At 39.3% G+C, this 19,547-nt stretch overlaps 1 protein-coding gene across 1 annotated transcript in view; it reads right to left on the reverse strand.

Moving 5' to 3' along the window:
• The window catches only part of LOC115793103 (anaphase-promoting complex subunit 1), a 76,376-nt gene that overhangs the window by 12,971 nt on the left and 43,858 nt on the right, over window positions 1-19,547 (reverse strand). Inside the window, 10 exon segments of the mRNA XM_030747867.1 lie at window positions 1,495-1,633; window positions 1,797-1,864; window positions 2,001-2,078; window positions 5,121-5,238; window positions 5,916-6,002; window positions 13,152-13,345; window positions 16,694-16,847; window positions 16,924-16,976; window positions 18,708-18,782; window positions 18,901-18,979. Of these exon segments, the coding sequence (XP_030603727.1) occupies window positions 1,495-1,633; window positions 1,797-1,864; window positions 2,001-2,078; window positions 5,121-5,238; window positions 5,916-6,002; window positions 13,152-13,345; window positions 16,694-16,847; window positions 16,924-16,976; window positions 18,708-18,782; window positions 18,901-18,979 (1,045 nt within the window).

Consider the following 19,547-nt stretch of genomic DNA (forward strand, 5'->3'; position numbering starts at 1 on the left):
TATCTAGAGCCTACGGCATAACCTACATAAGTGGCTGACGTCGTTGCTCAAATTTATGCTTGTTCTGGTGAATTATGTGTTATTGCTGTGCGGTTGTGTCCCTGTGTTTTAAATGCAGTGCCAGCTATGATGAAAAAAATAAAATAAAATGCTGGGACTATTTGCCCCTCAAGCTTTCCCACTTATTTATATATTCCCCACATCCATTCCGATAGTTTCAGCAATCTCCCTTCAGGCATGTGCTGACATTTGTGTGTCCTTATACTGATGCTATGATTATTATTCCTTATACTGAGACAATGATTGATATTCTCTCACTGATAAATGAGAGAACAACACTGATAAATGAAAGAATACTTTTCCTGGCAAAAAGTAACTGGAAATGCACAGGAGGAATCGACAGTACCAAAAAGGCCAATCATAATAGCTGCAGGTTGCATCGACCTGACATGTAGTTACATTTCTAGGGTGGTGCATGTCAGTTTACACCATAGGTCATGATGTAGGGTTACAGAGGAGGGTTATTGGTTAGGATTTCCTGCTTAAGCATAAATCCTCTGTAGTCTGGATGGGAGCCGGTTACGTTCCAAGTTTTTGCTTAAAATCGTCTGGAAGTGCCACCAATTCTTTTTATTTACAGCACATTTTAAATGTGATCTTCTTCTGGGGGAATATGATATATACATACAAGTTGTTAAGCCGCCTACCTTACTAATATCACAAATGATGCCTACCTGTAAAGTTATAGCAGTGCAAATGGTGGATCACACTGTGACTGAAATGTGCATGTATTAATTTGGTGATGCAGAAAATGTATAAATGTTTTTATACTTGATTCTAATCTGATGTGTAGTCTCTTTTATAATGCTGGAACTGCAGCTGCTGGAACATAGAACACACAACAAGAACACCTGTTCAGTGAATGAAATACATTTCACTTTGATTTGCTGACAAATTTTATTAGGCTTTATTAGGCTATGAGAAAGTAAAGTTTATGGTTTAAAAATGTCTCAAGTTCCAGAGCGTTAAACAGCAGCATTAAAATAATTAGCATGAGCTAAAATGTTTATTTTACCATTCTGTGCACCAAATCCCAAGAATAATGATTTCATGCAGTCTTATTTGCAATAGTGTTGCATTTTACTGTTATATTTATTATACTCTTTATAGATTTTCACCATTTTATCATCATCATCTGATAACATCATTGATTTGCAGCATGCGGTAATCATAGGGATCTTTTCTTTGGTGCAGAAGAGTCACAAGATACATGAAACATCCCTTTTAATGAGAGCGTACACAGAGTCTGAAGCAGAAAGTCAGGCTTAACAAAGTTGATAATTACCATCGTGATACCAGTTAACTCTGACTGGGGTTTTAGGTTGTGCCAAGCCAGCTAACCCAATGAAAGTCTGGCTGTGTTGAACTTCCTTCATAATATACCCCTCGGGCTGGTATGTTGCTATGGTTTTCAGGTTGGTGTGACAATTTTACCTTGAATGCTCTGACTCCAGAGTTCCTGTGACTGACTGTGGTGGCTAGCAAGCTCTTCCAGCCTTGAGGGTCATCTTTGTACGGCAGCTGGCCAGCCCGTAGTTTTACATACAACACCCCATCTCTCAACAAGATGGACCTGAGGAAAAAAAAGAATGAGATCAGAGCTTCCTCTTGGATCCCACTAATACATTTACACTATGCAGAAAGAACGTGGACCTTAATCATTGCTACACACTGTATATTTAGCAGATTCATTACTGTAAACCTCTCTTTAAGTTACACGTTTCCTCTATACTTGCTTTAGATGCTGTGTTTCTTTGCTGAGGTCTACAGACAGTTCCCAGTAACGTGGACCCTTCACCTTTACCTGAAATAAATATATTGACAAAAATTACAAAAAAATAATTAAAAGTTCAGAAGTGCTTAATTAAAATGACTTTGGATGGCATGAGAAACCAATACTGTTAATAAGGAGGCTGTGAACTGTTGTTCTATGGCTTTACCCGTTTAAGAAGGTGCAGCTCAGGAAGCAAGGTCGGGGCCATCAGTTCTACTGTTGTCTCATCATACCACTTAGTCTCCTGAAAAAGGAAATGATGTCATTCACACACTCAAAGTTAACCTGTAAAATCTTTAAATGCCTTACAGCTGCACCAAACTGCGCTATCACCCAACTGTCAGTACTATTAAAACATATAGTATCTTAAAGAACTGAAACATATGAATGATATACATTGATCTCTATTTACATACAGTGTTACCAAGAAAGTGCAGCAGCAGTACAGAATAGCATAGTGTATGTACAAAAGCAGAGCAACGTGAGGGACAGTACCTCCCAAATTCTTTAATTTAAAATCATTTTGAAACAAACTATCTCCAAGTCTGAATAGGCTTTCTCAAATACTTAAACCAAAGAGCACGTGCGCGCGCGCGCACACACACACACACACACACACACACACACACACACACACACACACGCAAGTGTGTTTTGCTATCTTTGTGGGGAATTTCCATTGACTTCCATTCATTTCTACAGCCTAAACCTTACCTTTACCCTTTTCCTAACCCTAACCATCACATACCTAACCCTAACCCTAACCTAAACTCAATTCATACCTTAGCCCTAACTCTGACCCCTGACCCAAAAACAGGGTTTCCCCTTGTGGGGACAAGGTTCCAGTCCCCACAAGGAGCAATTGGTCCCCACAACAGTAGTATATGTCAGGAGAATTGTCCCCACAAGGTATTATAAACACACGCACACACACACACACACACACACACACACACACACACACACACACACACACACACACACACACACACACACACGAAGTTGAAACTAGAAAGAAAAGGTGCAGAGAGAGAAAGCTTTCCACTGTGAATAAAACTGAACTGAGGGATTCTGTTGAAGGTGGTCCTGACAAGTACTGAAACCATCTTGCTTCATCTGTAGAAATACAAAAATAGCTCAATTTAATTCTATAGTTCACTATTTATCTCTCTCTATGACTGTAGAAAACACAGTCACCAATCTCTGTCAGTCAAGCACACAAAACAAATCACACAACATGCAGTTTAAAAAATGAATAATTGTTGAATTATTAAGGGTCAACAACAATCTAGGAGGATACAAAAAGACACAAAGTAATGAGTCTGCACTGTATAGGGAGGTAGATGAGAGAGGTAACGAGAAGATGCCAGCTAAATGTGTGCAATTAAATTCTATTATCTAGCCCTGCAACACACTGGCAACCAGCCCAGGGCCTTCTGCCCTATGACACCAGGGATAGGCTCCAGCCCATATGACCTGAACTGGATACGTGGAAGAAAATGGGGGGACAGAAGGTTGCTGTTTTCTTAAAATTTGTAAATCCCTGTTTTACTTTAATAATCTTTAAACATGTCTTAACAATATTCCTCAGGTTGTTTCTGTCTCTTCCTGTCAGACTACAAAAACAGCAAAAAAAAAAAAAAAAAAAAAAGTTAAACTCAATAAAATTTTAATGAAAATGATTAAAACTAACTGAACTGACTGAAAACAAAAATAGTTTTGGAGACTGTGAAGCATTTGCTGGACATGCTAAAGTCTTCTGTGCTAGAGCTACCATGGGGGTGACAAATAAGGATCTTGCATCATATTTCTCCCTTCCTCATTTCATCACTCTACGTACAACAGCACATTATTTCAAAAGACCTGGTTTTTGTCTGTATGATCACTGGCAACTCCAGTTTTGCTCTAAAGTCCTTAAAAAAAACAAAAAAAAACAGCAATGGCCTTTTCCTAGCACACCTGTCATCACATTTCCTCCCATTTTAGACACAAGCATGTTGACACCAACAGTTCCAAGAGGTCTGAGGTCAAATAGTCTACTTGTGGACTAAATTTGCAGAGACAGAAGTTCTGGATGAATCAGCAACTGACTGAAATCAATACCAAAAGTAAATGTGCAATGCGCCCCGATTATAACCCAGATTCTACTTTTTGGGTTTAAGGGTATAAAAAAGAAAAGTTCTAATTTTTTTTTTTTAACATAACTGATCTTTCTTTGTATTTTTAATCATTTAATTTATGAAAATAACTACACAATGTTATTTTCATGTGTAATTTATTTGAGTATATCCCCGTTATCTATAGGCCTTGTCCCTGAGAGTATCAAATTTTGCTTTTATAGATATTCCAAAAAGAAAGCAAGCAATTTCTATGGGATGTATTTACCTTTCCACATGAATGGTTGACAATCATTGGTGCTGGGAAACAGCATCTATGTGCATCACTGTGGTATCCTAATGATGCCACACTGACGTCCATAAAAATACTGATAATGTGCTTGCTGACAGAGAAAACAATCACTGCTGTGTTTTAATACTCGGGATGTGCGTGTTGCCCTTAATACTAACCTTTTTTTTTTAATCAATTGCTTAGAGTTTAGAAAAACATTTTGGTGGAACTTATGCCATTTTCACTTTCTCTTGTATGAAACTGAAACCAACTCAGTCTCAGACATTAGTTTTGGACTAAACTAAGGTGCAGTGCATTGACTTTCATCTATTTAAATGTCACATGTTCAGCTTAAAACACACAGCCAGAATAGTCTAGTTTTTTCACGAGATCTTTATAGATTAATCTGAAAACACATCAGTTGTCTTTCAAAATCAATGATACTTTAAATCCAAATAAATATGTGGAGAATAAAGGGTGGCATCTGAAACAATGCATGTCTACATAGAAGAAGGGCAACTAAATATAACATATGAAAATGTTATAGATCTATAAGATCCAGATATGCAGACAAAGGGATATAATTGTATGAACAGCTAAATTATTGCAAATCAATTAAAGAATATGGCAACAAATTTATTTTCAGCTACATATAAGCTGGGATAAAACTGCTGCTCTTAAAATGTGAATCACAAATATGAATGAGACCACGCTAGTCGTTTTTACACTGACAGGAAGTTGCTTTAGTTCGAAAGTGTATGAAATCTAGGGTGGAGGAAGCTGACTAGCTGAGAGCAGTTAACACCAATAAAAAGCAGAACATGGTATAGTGGACAGGCAAATTTGCTTTAAGTTCATTCACAGGTATTAGGTCGCTACATGTTTCTTGTAACCTGACCTTGTAAGTGACCTCTAAAAGGGCATAGCAAGGCTTCAGGGAGTCCACATCCACAGGGACAAGCAGTCGAGGCTCTGCAGCCAGCACAGCCAGGTGCCGCAGGGCCTGCAGGTGGTAACTGCAGCAAAAACAAAAACACCAATACGCATTTGTTTTTTGTTAGTAATATGAGGGGATATAACTATCCCGTTTGTTACAAACATAAAGATGGACAAATAGTCATGTTATTCTCCAAAACTGACAAAAGCTTAGGTTTTACTACAGATGTGTCACACTGAATTTAAGATTCAGGGTGGCACACCTTAAGGTTGTTCATTTATCCAGTAGAGAAGTAGGGAGTCTTAAAGTTTTCATATTGTATAAGTAATTCAACTTTGTGAGAAAAATCATGCAAAAGAAAAAAATTAAATAACTAATACAAGCACAAAGAGCATTCAGTGATTTTCGATTTAATAGAAAAATATTTAATTCCACTAAAAGCAACCTGACTGTGTATACACCAGAGGTCTGTGTTAACCTTTATAAGCAAAAATCAAAGTATTTATACTTTAAAGGGGGTTATTTTAACTTGCATGGTGCAGCAACAGGTTGGACTTAGTACAACAACATAAGACAGTTGCACATTCAATCATCTGTCCACCACTAATTAAATGGTCACAGAGTTCCCATCTTCATATATTTCTCTCTGTACTTTTTGGAACTTATTAAAATTACTTGACCAACCGTTTATTACAAAGTGTCTGTGTGTGTGTGTGTGTGTGTGTGTGTGTGTGTGTGTGTGTGTGTGTGTCTCACCGGTTGTCAGTGCTGTGACCAGGGAAGTGTGGGTACAGGGCACACAGCAAAGCAGCAATGGCTGAATTGGAGGTACTCAGGGTGTACCTACAAGACAATATCAAACATCACAAAAAAAAAAAATGTTTAATACATGATGGGTTTGTAAGCAGAATCGAATTAGTTATACCATTGTGATAAAAAAAAAGAGGAATGCCTCAGTACTCTGCAAAAGTCTTGAGCCACCCCTCATTTCTTTAAATTTTGCTTTCAAGGAACCAGACTGTTATGAATTTGGACTGAAACTCAGTGACAACAGGTCTTACGTAGTGATGAATGCACATTTGAAATTTTTGGTTCAAATTGTCGTCAATTTGTACAGAGGTGGTCAGTAGAGCGTTACAACAGTGAGGGTCTGTAAAACACAGTGGAGCCACGGTCATGGTTTGGGACTGTATTTCAACCACTGGTGTTGGGGATCTTGTCAAAATTGATGGAATTATGAAGAGAAAAGTACCATCAGATTTTGATCCACCATGCAGTACCACCGGGAAAGTGTTTTATTGGCAATGGCTTCACTTTTCAGCATGACAATGATCCCAAACACACTGGGAATGTGGTAAAAGAATAGCTGGATAGAAAAAACACACAACTGAACATTATCAGTCACAGATTGGCCTTCCCAGTACATGGATCTCAACATTAGTGTGGGATCTTCTCGACAGAGAACGGAACAAAAGGATGCAAACATCCAAAGAAGAGCTCTGCATGTTCTTTTAGAAGCCTAAAAAACTATACCTGAAGACCACTTAGAGAATATACAAGAAATTTTGACTTTCAAGCTCATTAGAATTGCCTTATATAATGTATTTCCAGGTACACATTTCAATAAATCACTGCACCATTTCCCATTTTCCTACAAAATATAAAGGAATAAGGAATGGCTCAAGACTTTTGCACAGTGGGCACACTATACATTAGAACTACCTTGTGTATAAAATTAAAACACATTTTTTCCACATAAACTTTGTGTTCTCTGTTAGTTAAAGCAGGTGAGTGCTATAATCCAGTTAAAACCTTTGAAGGCCACAAGAGAGCCTCTTAAACATAATTGCTGGCAGTTAAGCATCTACTTTGACTCAACATTATTATAATGATCCCATTAGTCAGACAATAAAGGTTTCTTGTGTCTGGGAGGTTACTGAGGTTCAACTGCGATAAAGGATGTTGCTCTTCATTTAATGGCTGCTTAATGGTTTTAATTTCTCAAGTCTAGTAGTTCCAACCCTCAGGGTCAGCATGCCCTATAGGTTCATAGAGGGTGTTACAAAAGTCTTGAAGCAATTAGACAATAGATGAATAACACAATAATAATCATCCTTCAAGCAAAAAAACAAAAACTATTTCCAGCTTCTGAGTTCATGATAAAGCTAAATATTTGGGTTTTAGAGTACAGGAATGACAAAATAATCTCAAGACTGGATTCCCTCACTTTACCTCCACAGCCTTCTAATAATCTTGCTCAAAGCTCTGGTTTCACAATAGGCCTTGACATATGGTAAAGGGGAACAAGGACACACAGGATGTCCTTAAAACTTTAAAAAAAAAAAAAAAAAAAAAAAAAAAAAAAAGTTTCTTACAAGAGTTCATGCTTGTAATGTGAAATCTGCAGCTCCATGACTGATAAACTAACTAACAGCAAGATTAGAGACGACTGAAACTTCTTACCATCTGGGCGCCTGGCTGACTGCTGCCTACACTAACAGGGGAATGAAGGCTAACAATCAGTTCTTCTGAGTCACTTTCCTTTTGTACTGGGCTTGACATGTTCAAATTCTGCTGAAATGAACTTCCAGGATAAGCAGACAAAACAAAAAAGAAGAACAAAAATCTACATGAAATAGGAACAACTACCGAGATCTAACTCCAGTTCTGAGTTAGGAATTTTGGTCAAAGTCAACGGGGCAAGTATTCATGATACTTTATGTGCTTTGTGAATAAACTAACACACACTGAAATGCATGCAAACAGAAAAGCCACAGTCACCTTAGGAATACAGACTAAGCCCTTTTCACACAAACTGTGTACACTGGTGGAAGAACTGGGCTGGGTCCCATTCTCACATTAAGCTTACAAAAGGAGAGTGTGTGCTTCAGAAGTGTTCTCATTACTGGAAATACAATATTTTATGCAGACAAGGGTGCTGTATAGATGGAGTGCATAGGACAAAGGACCACCGGGTCTCAGTACCTGTCTACTTCACACACGGGCACAATAGTCTTTTGTACTAGCAATGTGGCAGGTTAAAAATCATTCAGTCTAAAATCCAGCTGTGTCAGACACAGTTTGCATTACAGTTTTTTAATTGAATAAATAGGAAAAAGAAACTAAATGAGTAAACAAAGATGAAGTGAGGTTGAGGAAAAGGGCTATAAAGTAAATAAAGACCAAAAGGAAATAGGAGAAACATAGATGAGAAAATGAATGAGGAAAAATAGAATGGCCATGATGTAATGATAGCTGAAATGTGTGGAAAACAAATGTGAATGGAAGATTTTGAATGGAAACAGAAAGACTGAATGACCGAAATGCAGACAGCAAGACTGAAGGAAACAAGACAGTGACATAGCATGACTTTGCTAGCCAGCATGACCCACAATCTCTGAAATGACACAAGACAAAATGCTTATGAAAATACATGCTATGGTGCACAGCATTCAAACCTGCAGTCCCCACAGTTGTGTGGGCTTTCAGCTGGCAGGTCTAAAATAAAACATGACCTGAATGAAATGAAAAGGTCCATCTGATTATGGCTGTAGGTGGAGAGACGTTTTTGCAGAATGTGATGAGAGAGTGGGAGCTGTTGTTTCTCTTCAAAATACACAGACCAAGGTCAGTGGTTTGAGGAACCTGGTTTGGGTGTGCATTTGTGTGTGCATGTGTGTACGAATGTCATTCATTATGTGCAACACAGCACTCAAAGCAGACTGTTTGCATTTGTGCAGCTATCTCACGCTGTGTATGTGTTGTATATGGTCTTTCCCAGAAAAAGCAGGATGAATGTGCGCTTGTATGCATGGATGGATGAATGCATGCAATTATTGGCATCCTGCCTTGCAGGTGTTATATGACAGTCCACACACAGAGTATAATGGAAACCTCAGAGTCCTCATCAAAGAAGCATGAGCAAAATCCAGAGTGTGTGAGTGTATTTATTTTTTGAAGCAGCAATGTTTGCATGTAGGCCAAATGACTGTTTAGAGGTAATTGTAGAGCTTTAAAACAATTCCCACCTCATTGGTACTTTCCCTGTTGTATAATGAAATGATTTTTTTTTCTACGTAAACATTTGCGTTTATCCATGAGTCTATTGTACAGTATCTTATTCATCTGTACTTGGGAGCTTCATTGTTCTTCAGAAACATCTACATCAATAAGCCACACTATGAGATATTTCTCCATTACACTGAACACAGGAGCTGCAATTTATTCTGAGTCACCCCCTACAAATCGTTATATCATAAATACTCATTACAGCACCAAATTTGTATTCATCTGCAGCTGATTATATATATATATATATATATATATATATATATATATATATATATATATATATATATATATATATATATATATATATATATATATATATATATAAAAAGTCAATAATAATCTCAGCTCGGGTCCTCTACCAGAGGCCTGGGAGCTTGAGGGTCCTGCGCAGTATCTTAGCTGTTCCCAGTATTGCGCTCTTCTGGACAGAGATCTCAGATGTTGTTCCAGGAATCTGCTGGAACCACTCTCCCAGTTTGAGGGTCACTGCCCCGAGTGTTCCAATTACCACGGGGACCACTGTTACCTTCATCTTCCACATCCTTTCCAGCTCCTCTCTGAGCCCTTGGTATTTGTCGAGCTTCTCGTGTTCCTTCTTCTTGATGTTCCCGTCACTTGGTACTGCAACGTCTATCACCACGACTTTCTTTCTTTGTTTGTCCACCACTACGATGTCTGGCTGGTTAGCCACCACAAGTTTGTCTGTCTGTATCTGGAAGTCCCACAGGATCTTAGCTCTATTGTTCTTAACCACCCTTGGGGGCGTGTCCCATTTTGACCTCGGGGCTTCCAGGTCATACTGGGCACAGATGTTCCTATATACTATGCCGGCCACTTGGTTATGGCGTTCCATGTCTGCCTTGCCTGCTAACATCTTGCACCCTGCTGTTATGTGCTGGATTGTCTCAGGAGCATCTCTGCACAGCCTGCACCTGGGGTCCTGCCTGGTGTGGTACACCCCAGCCTCTATTGATCTTGTATTTAGAGCTTGCTCTTGTGCTGCCATGATTAGTGCCTCTGTGCTGTCTGTCAGTCCAGCCTTGTCCAGCCATTGGTAGGATTTCTCAATGTCAGCCACTTCTTCTATCTGCCGGTGGTACATGCCGTGCAGAGGCCTGTCCTTCCATGATGGTTCCTGTTCTTCGTCCTCTTCTTTCTCAGGTTTCTGCTGCCTGAGGTACTCACTAAGCACATGATCCTTTGTGGCCATCTTCCTGATGTATTCATTGATCTTCATTGTTTCATCTAGGACAGTGGTTCTGACACTCACTAGTCCTCAACCACCTTCCTTCTGCTTAGCGTACAGTGTCAGGGTGCTGGATTTGGGGTGAAACCCTCCATGCATGGTAAAGAGCTTTCTTGTCTTAACATCAGTGGCTTCCATTTCCTCCTTTGGCCAGCTTATTATCCCAGCAGGGTATCTGACAACTGGCAGGGAATAGGTGTTGATAGCCTGGATCTTGTTCTTCCCATTCAGCTGACTCTTCAGGACTTGCCTTACTCTCTGCAGGTACTTGGAGGTTGCAGCTTTCCTAGTGGCCTCTTCATGGTTCCCATTTGCCTGTGGGATTCCAAGGTACTTGTAGCTGTCCTCAGTGTCTGCAGTGTTGCCTTCTGGTAGTGTAATCCCCTCAGTTCTGACTACTTTTCTTCTCTTGGTTACCATCCGACTACACTTCTCCAGTCCGAATGACACGCCGATATCATTGCTGTAGATCCTGGTGGTATGGATCTGTGAATCGATATCTCGTTCACTCTTAGCATACAGCTTGATGTCATCCATGTACAGGAGGTGGCTGATGTTTGCGCCATTCCGTAGTCTGTATCCATAGCCAGTCTTGTTGATGATCTGGCTGAGGGGATTCAGGCCTATGCAGAACAGCAGTGGGGACAGGGCATCTCCTTGGTAAATCCCACACTTGATGTTGACTTGTGCAATGGGCTTGGAGTTGGCCTCTAGTGTTGTTCTCCACATTCCCACTGAGTTCTTAATGAAGGCTCTTAGGGTCCTGTTGATCTTATACAGTTCTAGGCATTCCAGGATCCATGTGCGCGGCATCGAGTCATAGGCTTTCTTGTAGTCAATCCAGGCGGTGCACATGTTGGTCAGTCGGGTCTTACAGTCTCGAGTGACTGCTCTATCTACTAGTAGCTGGTGTTTTGCTCCCCTGGTCTCTCTGCCTATCCCTTTCTGGGCCTCGCTCATGTATTGTGCCACATGCCTACTCATCTTAGCTGCTATGATGCCTGACAGGAGTTTCCATGTTGTACTGAGGCAGGTTATGGGCCGGTAGTTGGATGGGACTGGTCCCTTCTGGGGGTCCTTGGGGATCAGGACTGTCCGGCCCTCAGTCAGCCATTCTGGGTGTGTCTTAGCCTCTAGCAGCTGGTTCATTTGTGCTGCCAGGCGCTCGTGGAGTGCAGTTAGCTTCTTTAGCCAGTAGGTGTGAATCATATCAGGGCCTGGTGCTGTCCAGCTCTTCATGTGTAAGACTCTTTCTTGGATGTCTGCCACTGTGATGGTTACTGGGGCCTGTTCAGGGAGGTTGCTGTAGTCTGCTCTTAGATCCACTAGCCACTGAGCATTGGTATTGTGTGATGCATCCTTCTCCCATATGCTCTTCCAGTATTGCTCCGTCTCCAGTCTTGGTGGGGGTGCTATTCTCATATTGTTCCCCTGCCACTGAGAGTATACATCCGGTTATATAAATAAACCGGTACATCCAGTTTATTTTCCTGGCTTCTATCTCTCTGGTATACCTCTGGTATAGGCTGTAAGTCTTTGCTTGGCAGCCTCTAAGGCCTGAGGAATGGACAGCCCGTTGTACTTCTTAGGTTCTTAGGTAGGATCACTGCTGCCGTGTTATACATCAACTGATTGGTTTCAGTGATTGTCCATAGTGCTGCATTCACATCTTCTAGTAGTTGGCTTTGAGGGGTCCAGCTTGCCTTCTTAGCCAGCTGCTCTGGTATTCAGTGTACTTCTTGTTATTATTATTGGGGCTTGGTACCCAATCTCGGAGTGTGGGGATGATGAAATCTCCCCCCTGACCTGTCGTCCTGGCTCCCCCTTGCCGTAGCATTTGTGTTGTAACTCATCAATCTCTAGCTGCGATAGCAGCTGCTTCCTTCGTATGTTGGAACACTGAGCCACAAGTTGTTTCGCCGTCAGTGTAGATGTTAGGTTTCGAAGAATCCATAGGTCCCATGTCCTCTTCATGTAATCCCTCTCGTTGGGATTATAGTAGCATTCCAACAGTTCCCGGTTCTCATCTCGTGTCCGGTTCTCATCTCGTGTCCACTTTTATGCTGTAACCTTCTAGTTCCAGAAGCCCACTTATCGTCAGTATGCCCTGGTTCCTCAACACCTGACGCGGACCTTGTTAATCCAGGTGACGTCCGAGCTGGTATGGTTTCAATCATCTATCTCTCTCTCATATTCCGCGGTAGGCTTGGTTAGCATGGGGGGTTACTGGAAGTATGCCCTGCTCGGGATTCGAACCCCCAACCTCCTGCTCCAAAGACCGTAATGTTACCGTATATATGTATATACATATATATGTATTAAAAAAAACAAACCAAAAAAAACCCACAAAAAGCAACATAAGAGTAAGACATTGTTAGCAAGGAATTTACGTACAAGAAAACCAGCCTGAACATTTAGGTTTAAGGTGCAAATTCTACTAACCACTCTACTCCTTTTAATTTTCGCCCTGAAAAAGCCCTTCAAAGATGTACGACTAGTTATGTGGATTCAAATTGATTATGCAGAGTGCAGAATATGTTGAGTAAGTTTGTTTTTGTAATCTGCATTGTTTTATACCAGTTTGTTTGAATTGCAATAAAGAATATATTTTATAGTTAAACAGATAAATGATTTGCTGCACGTTGGGATGGCCATATGTCGGTTGTGAGTCTCACCTGCCCCCTCCCAGAAAGAGCAGACCTAGTGCCATGTGATGAGCCATGTGGAATCCATAGTTCATCTCACCACCAGTCCGCTTGTGGAAGAAACGACAAATCTGCAGAACCTTCAGGTTTCCTGTTCCGGACATCACCATGGACATAGCCAACAGAATCATTGACAGACAGGTCTGCAGGTTGTAAAATGTGTGCTAAAGAAGAAGGAGAAAGAAAAGAGAATATACAGAACAGTCTAAGGGATCATTCATAACCATCAATATTTTTCGTAAGCCCAGATGAGCGTAAAAAAAACTTACAACGGGGGGGAGGGGGGTTAACAGCAAATGGACGCTTTTCAAAAATGTCAGTCAGAACTATGTAATTTGAGCACTGCCGCCTGACCACCAATCCCTGAGGCATCCACTCTAGTTCACTTGTACACCACTGCACCATTGCGTGGTCTGCAGCAATATGGCCTCCGGTCTGTTGTATCAGTTCAAAGGCCTCTTTGAATTCTCTAAAACAGGCCATCATTGATTCACAAAAAGACTCTACTGATGATAAAAGATAGGAACAAGCTGCGAATATGGCGCAGCAGGTGTAGAAAGCAGCCAAAGCCACCATAGATAAATTCAACATAGAAGTGGAAGCATTGTTCCAAAAATGGAAACAGTAAGCAGTAAACCACAGAAAACAATAATGGATTTTATTCAGAAGGTATGTACATTAATTCTGCATGTTCCTAGCGTGTTTTCATCTATGCTGGCCTGTATATTTGTGCATAATTTGGTGATTGACGACCGGCACCATTGCCAATTTTTGTGTAAGAAAACTCACTGACGGCTGTCTCAAAAGTCACTAGAAGTCGCTAAAGGACGAACTGAGGTCCAAGGGGTGGGGTGTCCCCCTCGATGCTGAAGCGAGGTCCCGGCGATGCCATCGCATACGAAGGGACACCGTAAGAGTGCTGTATGTACACAAAACATGGTGACAGCGGAGTTTTCAGGTTTCCAATGTTGTGCCAAAAAGTGATTTCTGATTTATTTCAAATGTATTATCTTTTGCTTATATCTGTAAATAGACTGGTGCACAGGATTTATGAAGGGCTTATATATAAAATGAAAATAAATAAATATATATACATAACAAGTTATAAAATGCGACCTGTTCAGGGTGTACCCTGCCTCTCACCCTATGATAGCTGGGATAGGCTCCAGCCCCCCCGCAACCCTGAACAGGATAAGCGGAAGCGGATGGATGGATGGATGGATGGAAGTCATAAAATGACTTTTTGCATATATATTTATGAATCTGCATTATTGTAACTACATTATAATCAATCCAGTCCTTTTTGGCTACTCTTTATAGAACTGTAATGTTATGTTTGTTGCAATTTCTGCAGCCCTCTTGGCCAGATCTTTCGGAAAAAGGAAATTTTTAATGTCACTGATAGTTTTTACCCTCCTTAATAAAGAATAAATGAAAGTCACTTTGCCAAGAAGTGATTTCAGCTTCTAACTTGTGACAGAAGTGTTGTTTCTCGCTCAAAGTGACGTAATATCATTCATGAGAGATATGTTTAACACGTTTCACAGATTTTAGGCCAAAAATTAATCTACAGCAATTTAAATACAACCAATCATTTTTTGGCTAATTGAATTCAGTTCAATTTTATTTATATAGCACCAAATCACAACAAACAGTCACCTCAAGGCGCTTTATATTTTAAGGTAAAGACCCTACAATAACTACAGAAAAAATCCAACAGTCAAAATGACCCCTTATGATCAAGCACTTGGTGACAGCGGGAAGGAAAAACTCCCTTTTAACAGGAAGAAACCTTCAGCAAAACGAGGCTCAGGGAGGGGCAGTCATCTTCCACAACCAGTTGGGGCTGAGGGGAGAGAGACAGGACAAGAGACATGCTGTGGAAGAGAGCCAGAGATTAATAATAACTAGTGATTAGATGCAGAGTGTGAAAAGAAACACACAGGAATCCATCAGCAGCCCAGACCTATAACTAAGGGATGGTTCAGGGTCACCTGATCCAGCCCTAACTATAAGCTTTATCGTAAAGGAAAGTTTTAAGCCTTATCTTAAAAATAGAGAGGGTGTCTGTCTCCTGAATCCAAACTGGCAGCTGGTTCCACAGAAGAGGGGCTTGAAAGCTGAAGGCTCTGCCTCCCATTCTACTCTTAAGTATTCTAGGAACAACAAGTAAGCCAGATGAAATTGATGTGTTTCATCTGGTTTCATGGGTATCATCTGCATAACAATTAAAATTGATGCAGTGCTTTCTAATAATACTACCTAGGGGAAGCAGGTAAATAAAACTGGACCTAGCACAGAACCCTGTGGAACAACATAATTAATCTTAGTGTGTGAAGAAGACTCCCCATTTACATAAACAAATTGGAGTCTATTAGATAAATATAATTCAAACCACTGCAATGCAGTACCTTTAATACCTGTGGCATGCTTTAATATCTGTAATAAAATGTTATGGTCAACAGTATCAGAAGCTACACTGAGGTCCAACAGGACAAGCACAGAGATGAGTCCACTGTCAGAGGCCATGATAAGTTAATTTTAACCTTCACTAATGCTGTTTCTGTACTCTGATGAATTCTGAAACCTGACTGAAACTCTTCAATTACCAGAAATCCCTTTTTGGTATAACACCAGCTCATCTCCAAAACTCTCCAAAAGTCGCTGATGTCACCGGAAAAAGTTGCTAAATTTGTTACTAGTCGCTTTTTGTAAAAAAAAAAAAAAAAAGCGACTAGTAACACATGGCAGCTTCTACCATGTGACAGAAATGTTCTTTATGACTCAAAATGAACCGATATCATTCATAAGAGATAATGTTTGAGATATGCTTGACAGATTATAGGTCCTGAAGTCATTTACAACAACATAAATACCAGCAATTTTTTGGGGGGGAAATAGTGGAAATCACTTTTTGGCAGAAGACCGGCTATTCAAATGACAAATTGCTCCACTGCCACTGTGTACAGTGTGGCGGCGTGTACATGCAGTGCAGTACACATTCACATTCAAATCAGTTTACTGCACCCTATAAATTCTAATATATAGGTATATCTGTTCATTACAGGGTGTACCCTGCCTCTCGCCCTATGACAGCTGGGATAGGCCCCAGCCCTCCCACGACCCTGAAAAGGATAAGCGGAAGAGAATGGATGGATGAATTTTTATTAGTGCAACAATACAATGTTGTAATAGATCAGAAAGAGTATATTTGATATTTCCAGAAAATTTCAACACCAGGATGTGTTTTTAATACTTCCTATTACATTAAAATACCAGAAAAACAGGTGAAATTAAATGTCATGAAAAAAGATCAACTTTTTCTTGTACACTTTTGGGGAGGGGGTTGGGGGAGTCTGAAAAAGAGTACACTTTGTACGCTTTGTTCATAATTGCTAATGACAGCTAAGTAGAAGTAGGTGAGGTAGCATAACATTGTTTATTACTGTGTCAAACTCGCTATTCTTACACTGATCAAAGACATCAAAGATGTCAAAGATAAAAACACTCACAGCACCCACAGCAGCTGTACCAGCAACGGAGATGATTGTCATCTGGGTCCTGGCCAAGTTAAAGAGGCAGTCAAAAGCATCAGAGTTCGCAGAGCCGGCAAAGCGTAAGCCAAGTGCCAAACAGGCCCCAGCTGTAATGTAGTCTTGGGCTTGGCTAGGAGAAACAATTACAATTAATTGGCAGAATTCAATTTATACCATCAGTTGATGTTTTTGGCTTACATACTTACGCCATTGTCTCCATGTTAATGTCCTCTGAAGGGTCAAAAGTCCCCCTCATGATCTGAAAACAAAATGAAGGTTGAAAACAAAATACAGACATGAGTGGTCGAGTTTCAGGAGTAGCAGTTCTATTCATACTTTCTACTGCCAGTATATAAATTAACAAAACACTTACAAAATTCTCCTGGAAAAACTATGAAAATGGAATGTAAACAAGTGGGGAAAAAAATAAATAAAAAGTATTTAAAAGATATTAAAAAAACATTATAAATCTGTGTATATATATATATATATATATATATATATATATATATATATATATATAGCTGACTGGCTAGCTATATATAGTTTTTTGGATATATTTATATCCAATCCAATTCAACATTACTGTAGTAGTGTTTCTCAAACTGTGGGGTGGGCCCCTGCTGGGGGATAAAGCCACTGCAAGGGAGTTGTGGACAACCAGAAAAAAATAATAAAATTTGGTGTGAAACTAAGCTGAATCCTATAATACTGAGTTGAATGTTGTCACACTGACAGTCATCTTATTTATTAAAATAAAACAATCTCATTGTACCAATCTCATTGTACATCCTGTATAACGACAATAAAGGCATTCTATTCTAGTCTATTCTAAAAAAATGTGAATACTTTGCTGTTATTAAAGATTAAAATTATGGGATGATTAACTTTTAGGGAGGGGCTACTGCAGCAAGCCATACCAAGTCTGAGCAAATAATTTCATGATTCCCAAGGGGAAAATATTTCCATTGCTAATGCTGATTATGAATTTTCTTCATAATGAAGATAGCAAGTAACAAACACATTGCAAAAGAATACCCAGAATGCAGTCCTTACATTTACAGGTAAACACCTAAAAACCTATAATTTATTAATTCAGTGGGGATGATAGGGATAGGCTAATCAAGTGAAGTCTAGGTTAGCAGTGAGCCTAGAAGGACACAAGAGCTTACAAGCTATTATGCACACTTTAGCATCTGTTCTCCAATAAGTCATTGTAATTATTAGTAATGCTATCAAACACTGCAGTTTCCTGTTATCTCACAAGCCTATCTATTTTTATTATTATAATTTTATTATTATAGTTACTGTGTAACTATATCAGCATTTTGACCTTTTTAATGTTTAACATGTCTTTCTTGGTAGCTGTCCAACAAAAGATAATCTGTTAATTAACATGTTACATTGTATTCTATTGTTTTATATTGTTATACTTTTATTTTTGTCTTTTGTTGTGAAGCACTTTGTGATTTTTATCTGTGATAAGTGCTATATCAATAAATTTTACTTACTTACTTAATCTGAAACAGTATGAGGTTTACAGCCTTGCTCCTCCACAGTAGTTGGTGAAAATATAGATGAGATATTTCCGTGTTGCATTTTATTCAGATAATCTTCCTGTTTTTGAAGCAGTACATTTTTTTGTTTATCCACTGCTCATGTAAACTATCCTGCTTTCTTTGGGTGCAATATTACTCCAGTATTACTACAGAACAGGGGAAATGCTTTTATGAACTGGATCTAGCTAGAGTCATTATGCTGTTACAGCAATTACCAAGTACTAAAAACAGTGCATTTTCCAACAAAATAAGCCACCAGAATTGGATAAATTAGTAAACTGAAAAACCTGCCTCTATCTACGCAAATTAACCAAATGTCACAAATGGAAATTTATGACAAGTTATAGTGATTTGTTGCAGGGTCTGCAGCATCATGGCTCCAAACATGTCCACTCAATCCTGTACATGTGTATGTGTGTGTATTTTCTCACCTGGGGGATGTTACTCTTGACCCAGTTAGTATTAGGAAGGATTTCATCCCACATGATAATACACCGAGCCAGAGTCTTTAGGAGTAGACAGTCAAGAAGAAGAGAGGCAGGTATATCAGATTAACAGAAAGAAAGGTGGGAAAAAATGATCACACACAGAAACACACACACAACGAGCCTGTGCCACACTAACCCTCAGCAACAGAAACTCTGGCTTAATGAAGTCCAGGAGGAACAAAGTATCTGGAGGTTTCAGCCAATCAGCAATCGACCTAGTGGACGCAACCATGATGAGAAAAAGGAGTGTTAATACCTTCTTTCAGCACCCTCTCAAACAACAGACAGATGAGCCTTAAAGATGACAGGAACCTCTTAACCATTAGATGGATGGGATTTGGAGGAGTCTCATTCTGCTGTAGCTTAATGTCACAATTTTTCATGAAATAAGTTATGATGCTCCAATTACAGTTCACACGGACAAGCAGTAGTTAAAGTCGAACACAGCACACTTTGGCCATTTCAAGGAAACACACCATCAGAGCTAAAGAAATTGTGGAATGATTCTGTACCCTCTTGTACAGTTTGCTGTTCACAATTTATATTTATATAAATTATAAGTATATTTATTAAAAAAAAAAAAAAAAATATATATATATATATATATATATATATATACACACACACACACACACACACATATATGTGTGTATATATATATATATATGTGTATGTATATATATATATATAATATATATATATATATATATATATATATATATATATATATATATATATATATATATATATATATATATGTGTGTGTGTGTGTGTGTGTGTGTG

The sequence above is a fragment of the Archocentrus centrarchus genome, chromosome 15 (assembly GCF_007364275.1).
Source record: "Archocentrus centrarchus isolate MPI-CPG fArcCen1 chromosome 15, fArcCen1, whole genome shotgun sequence".
Lineage (NCBI taxonomy): Eukaryota > Metazoa > Chordata > Actinopteri > Cichliformes > Cichlidae > Archocentrus > Archocentrus centrarchus.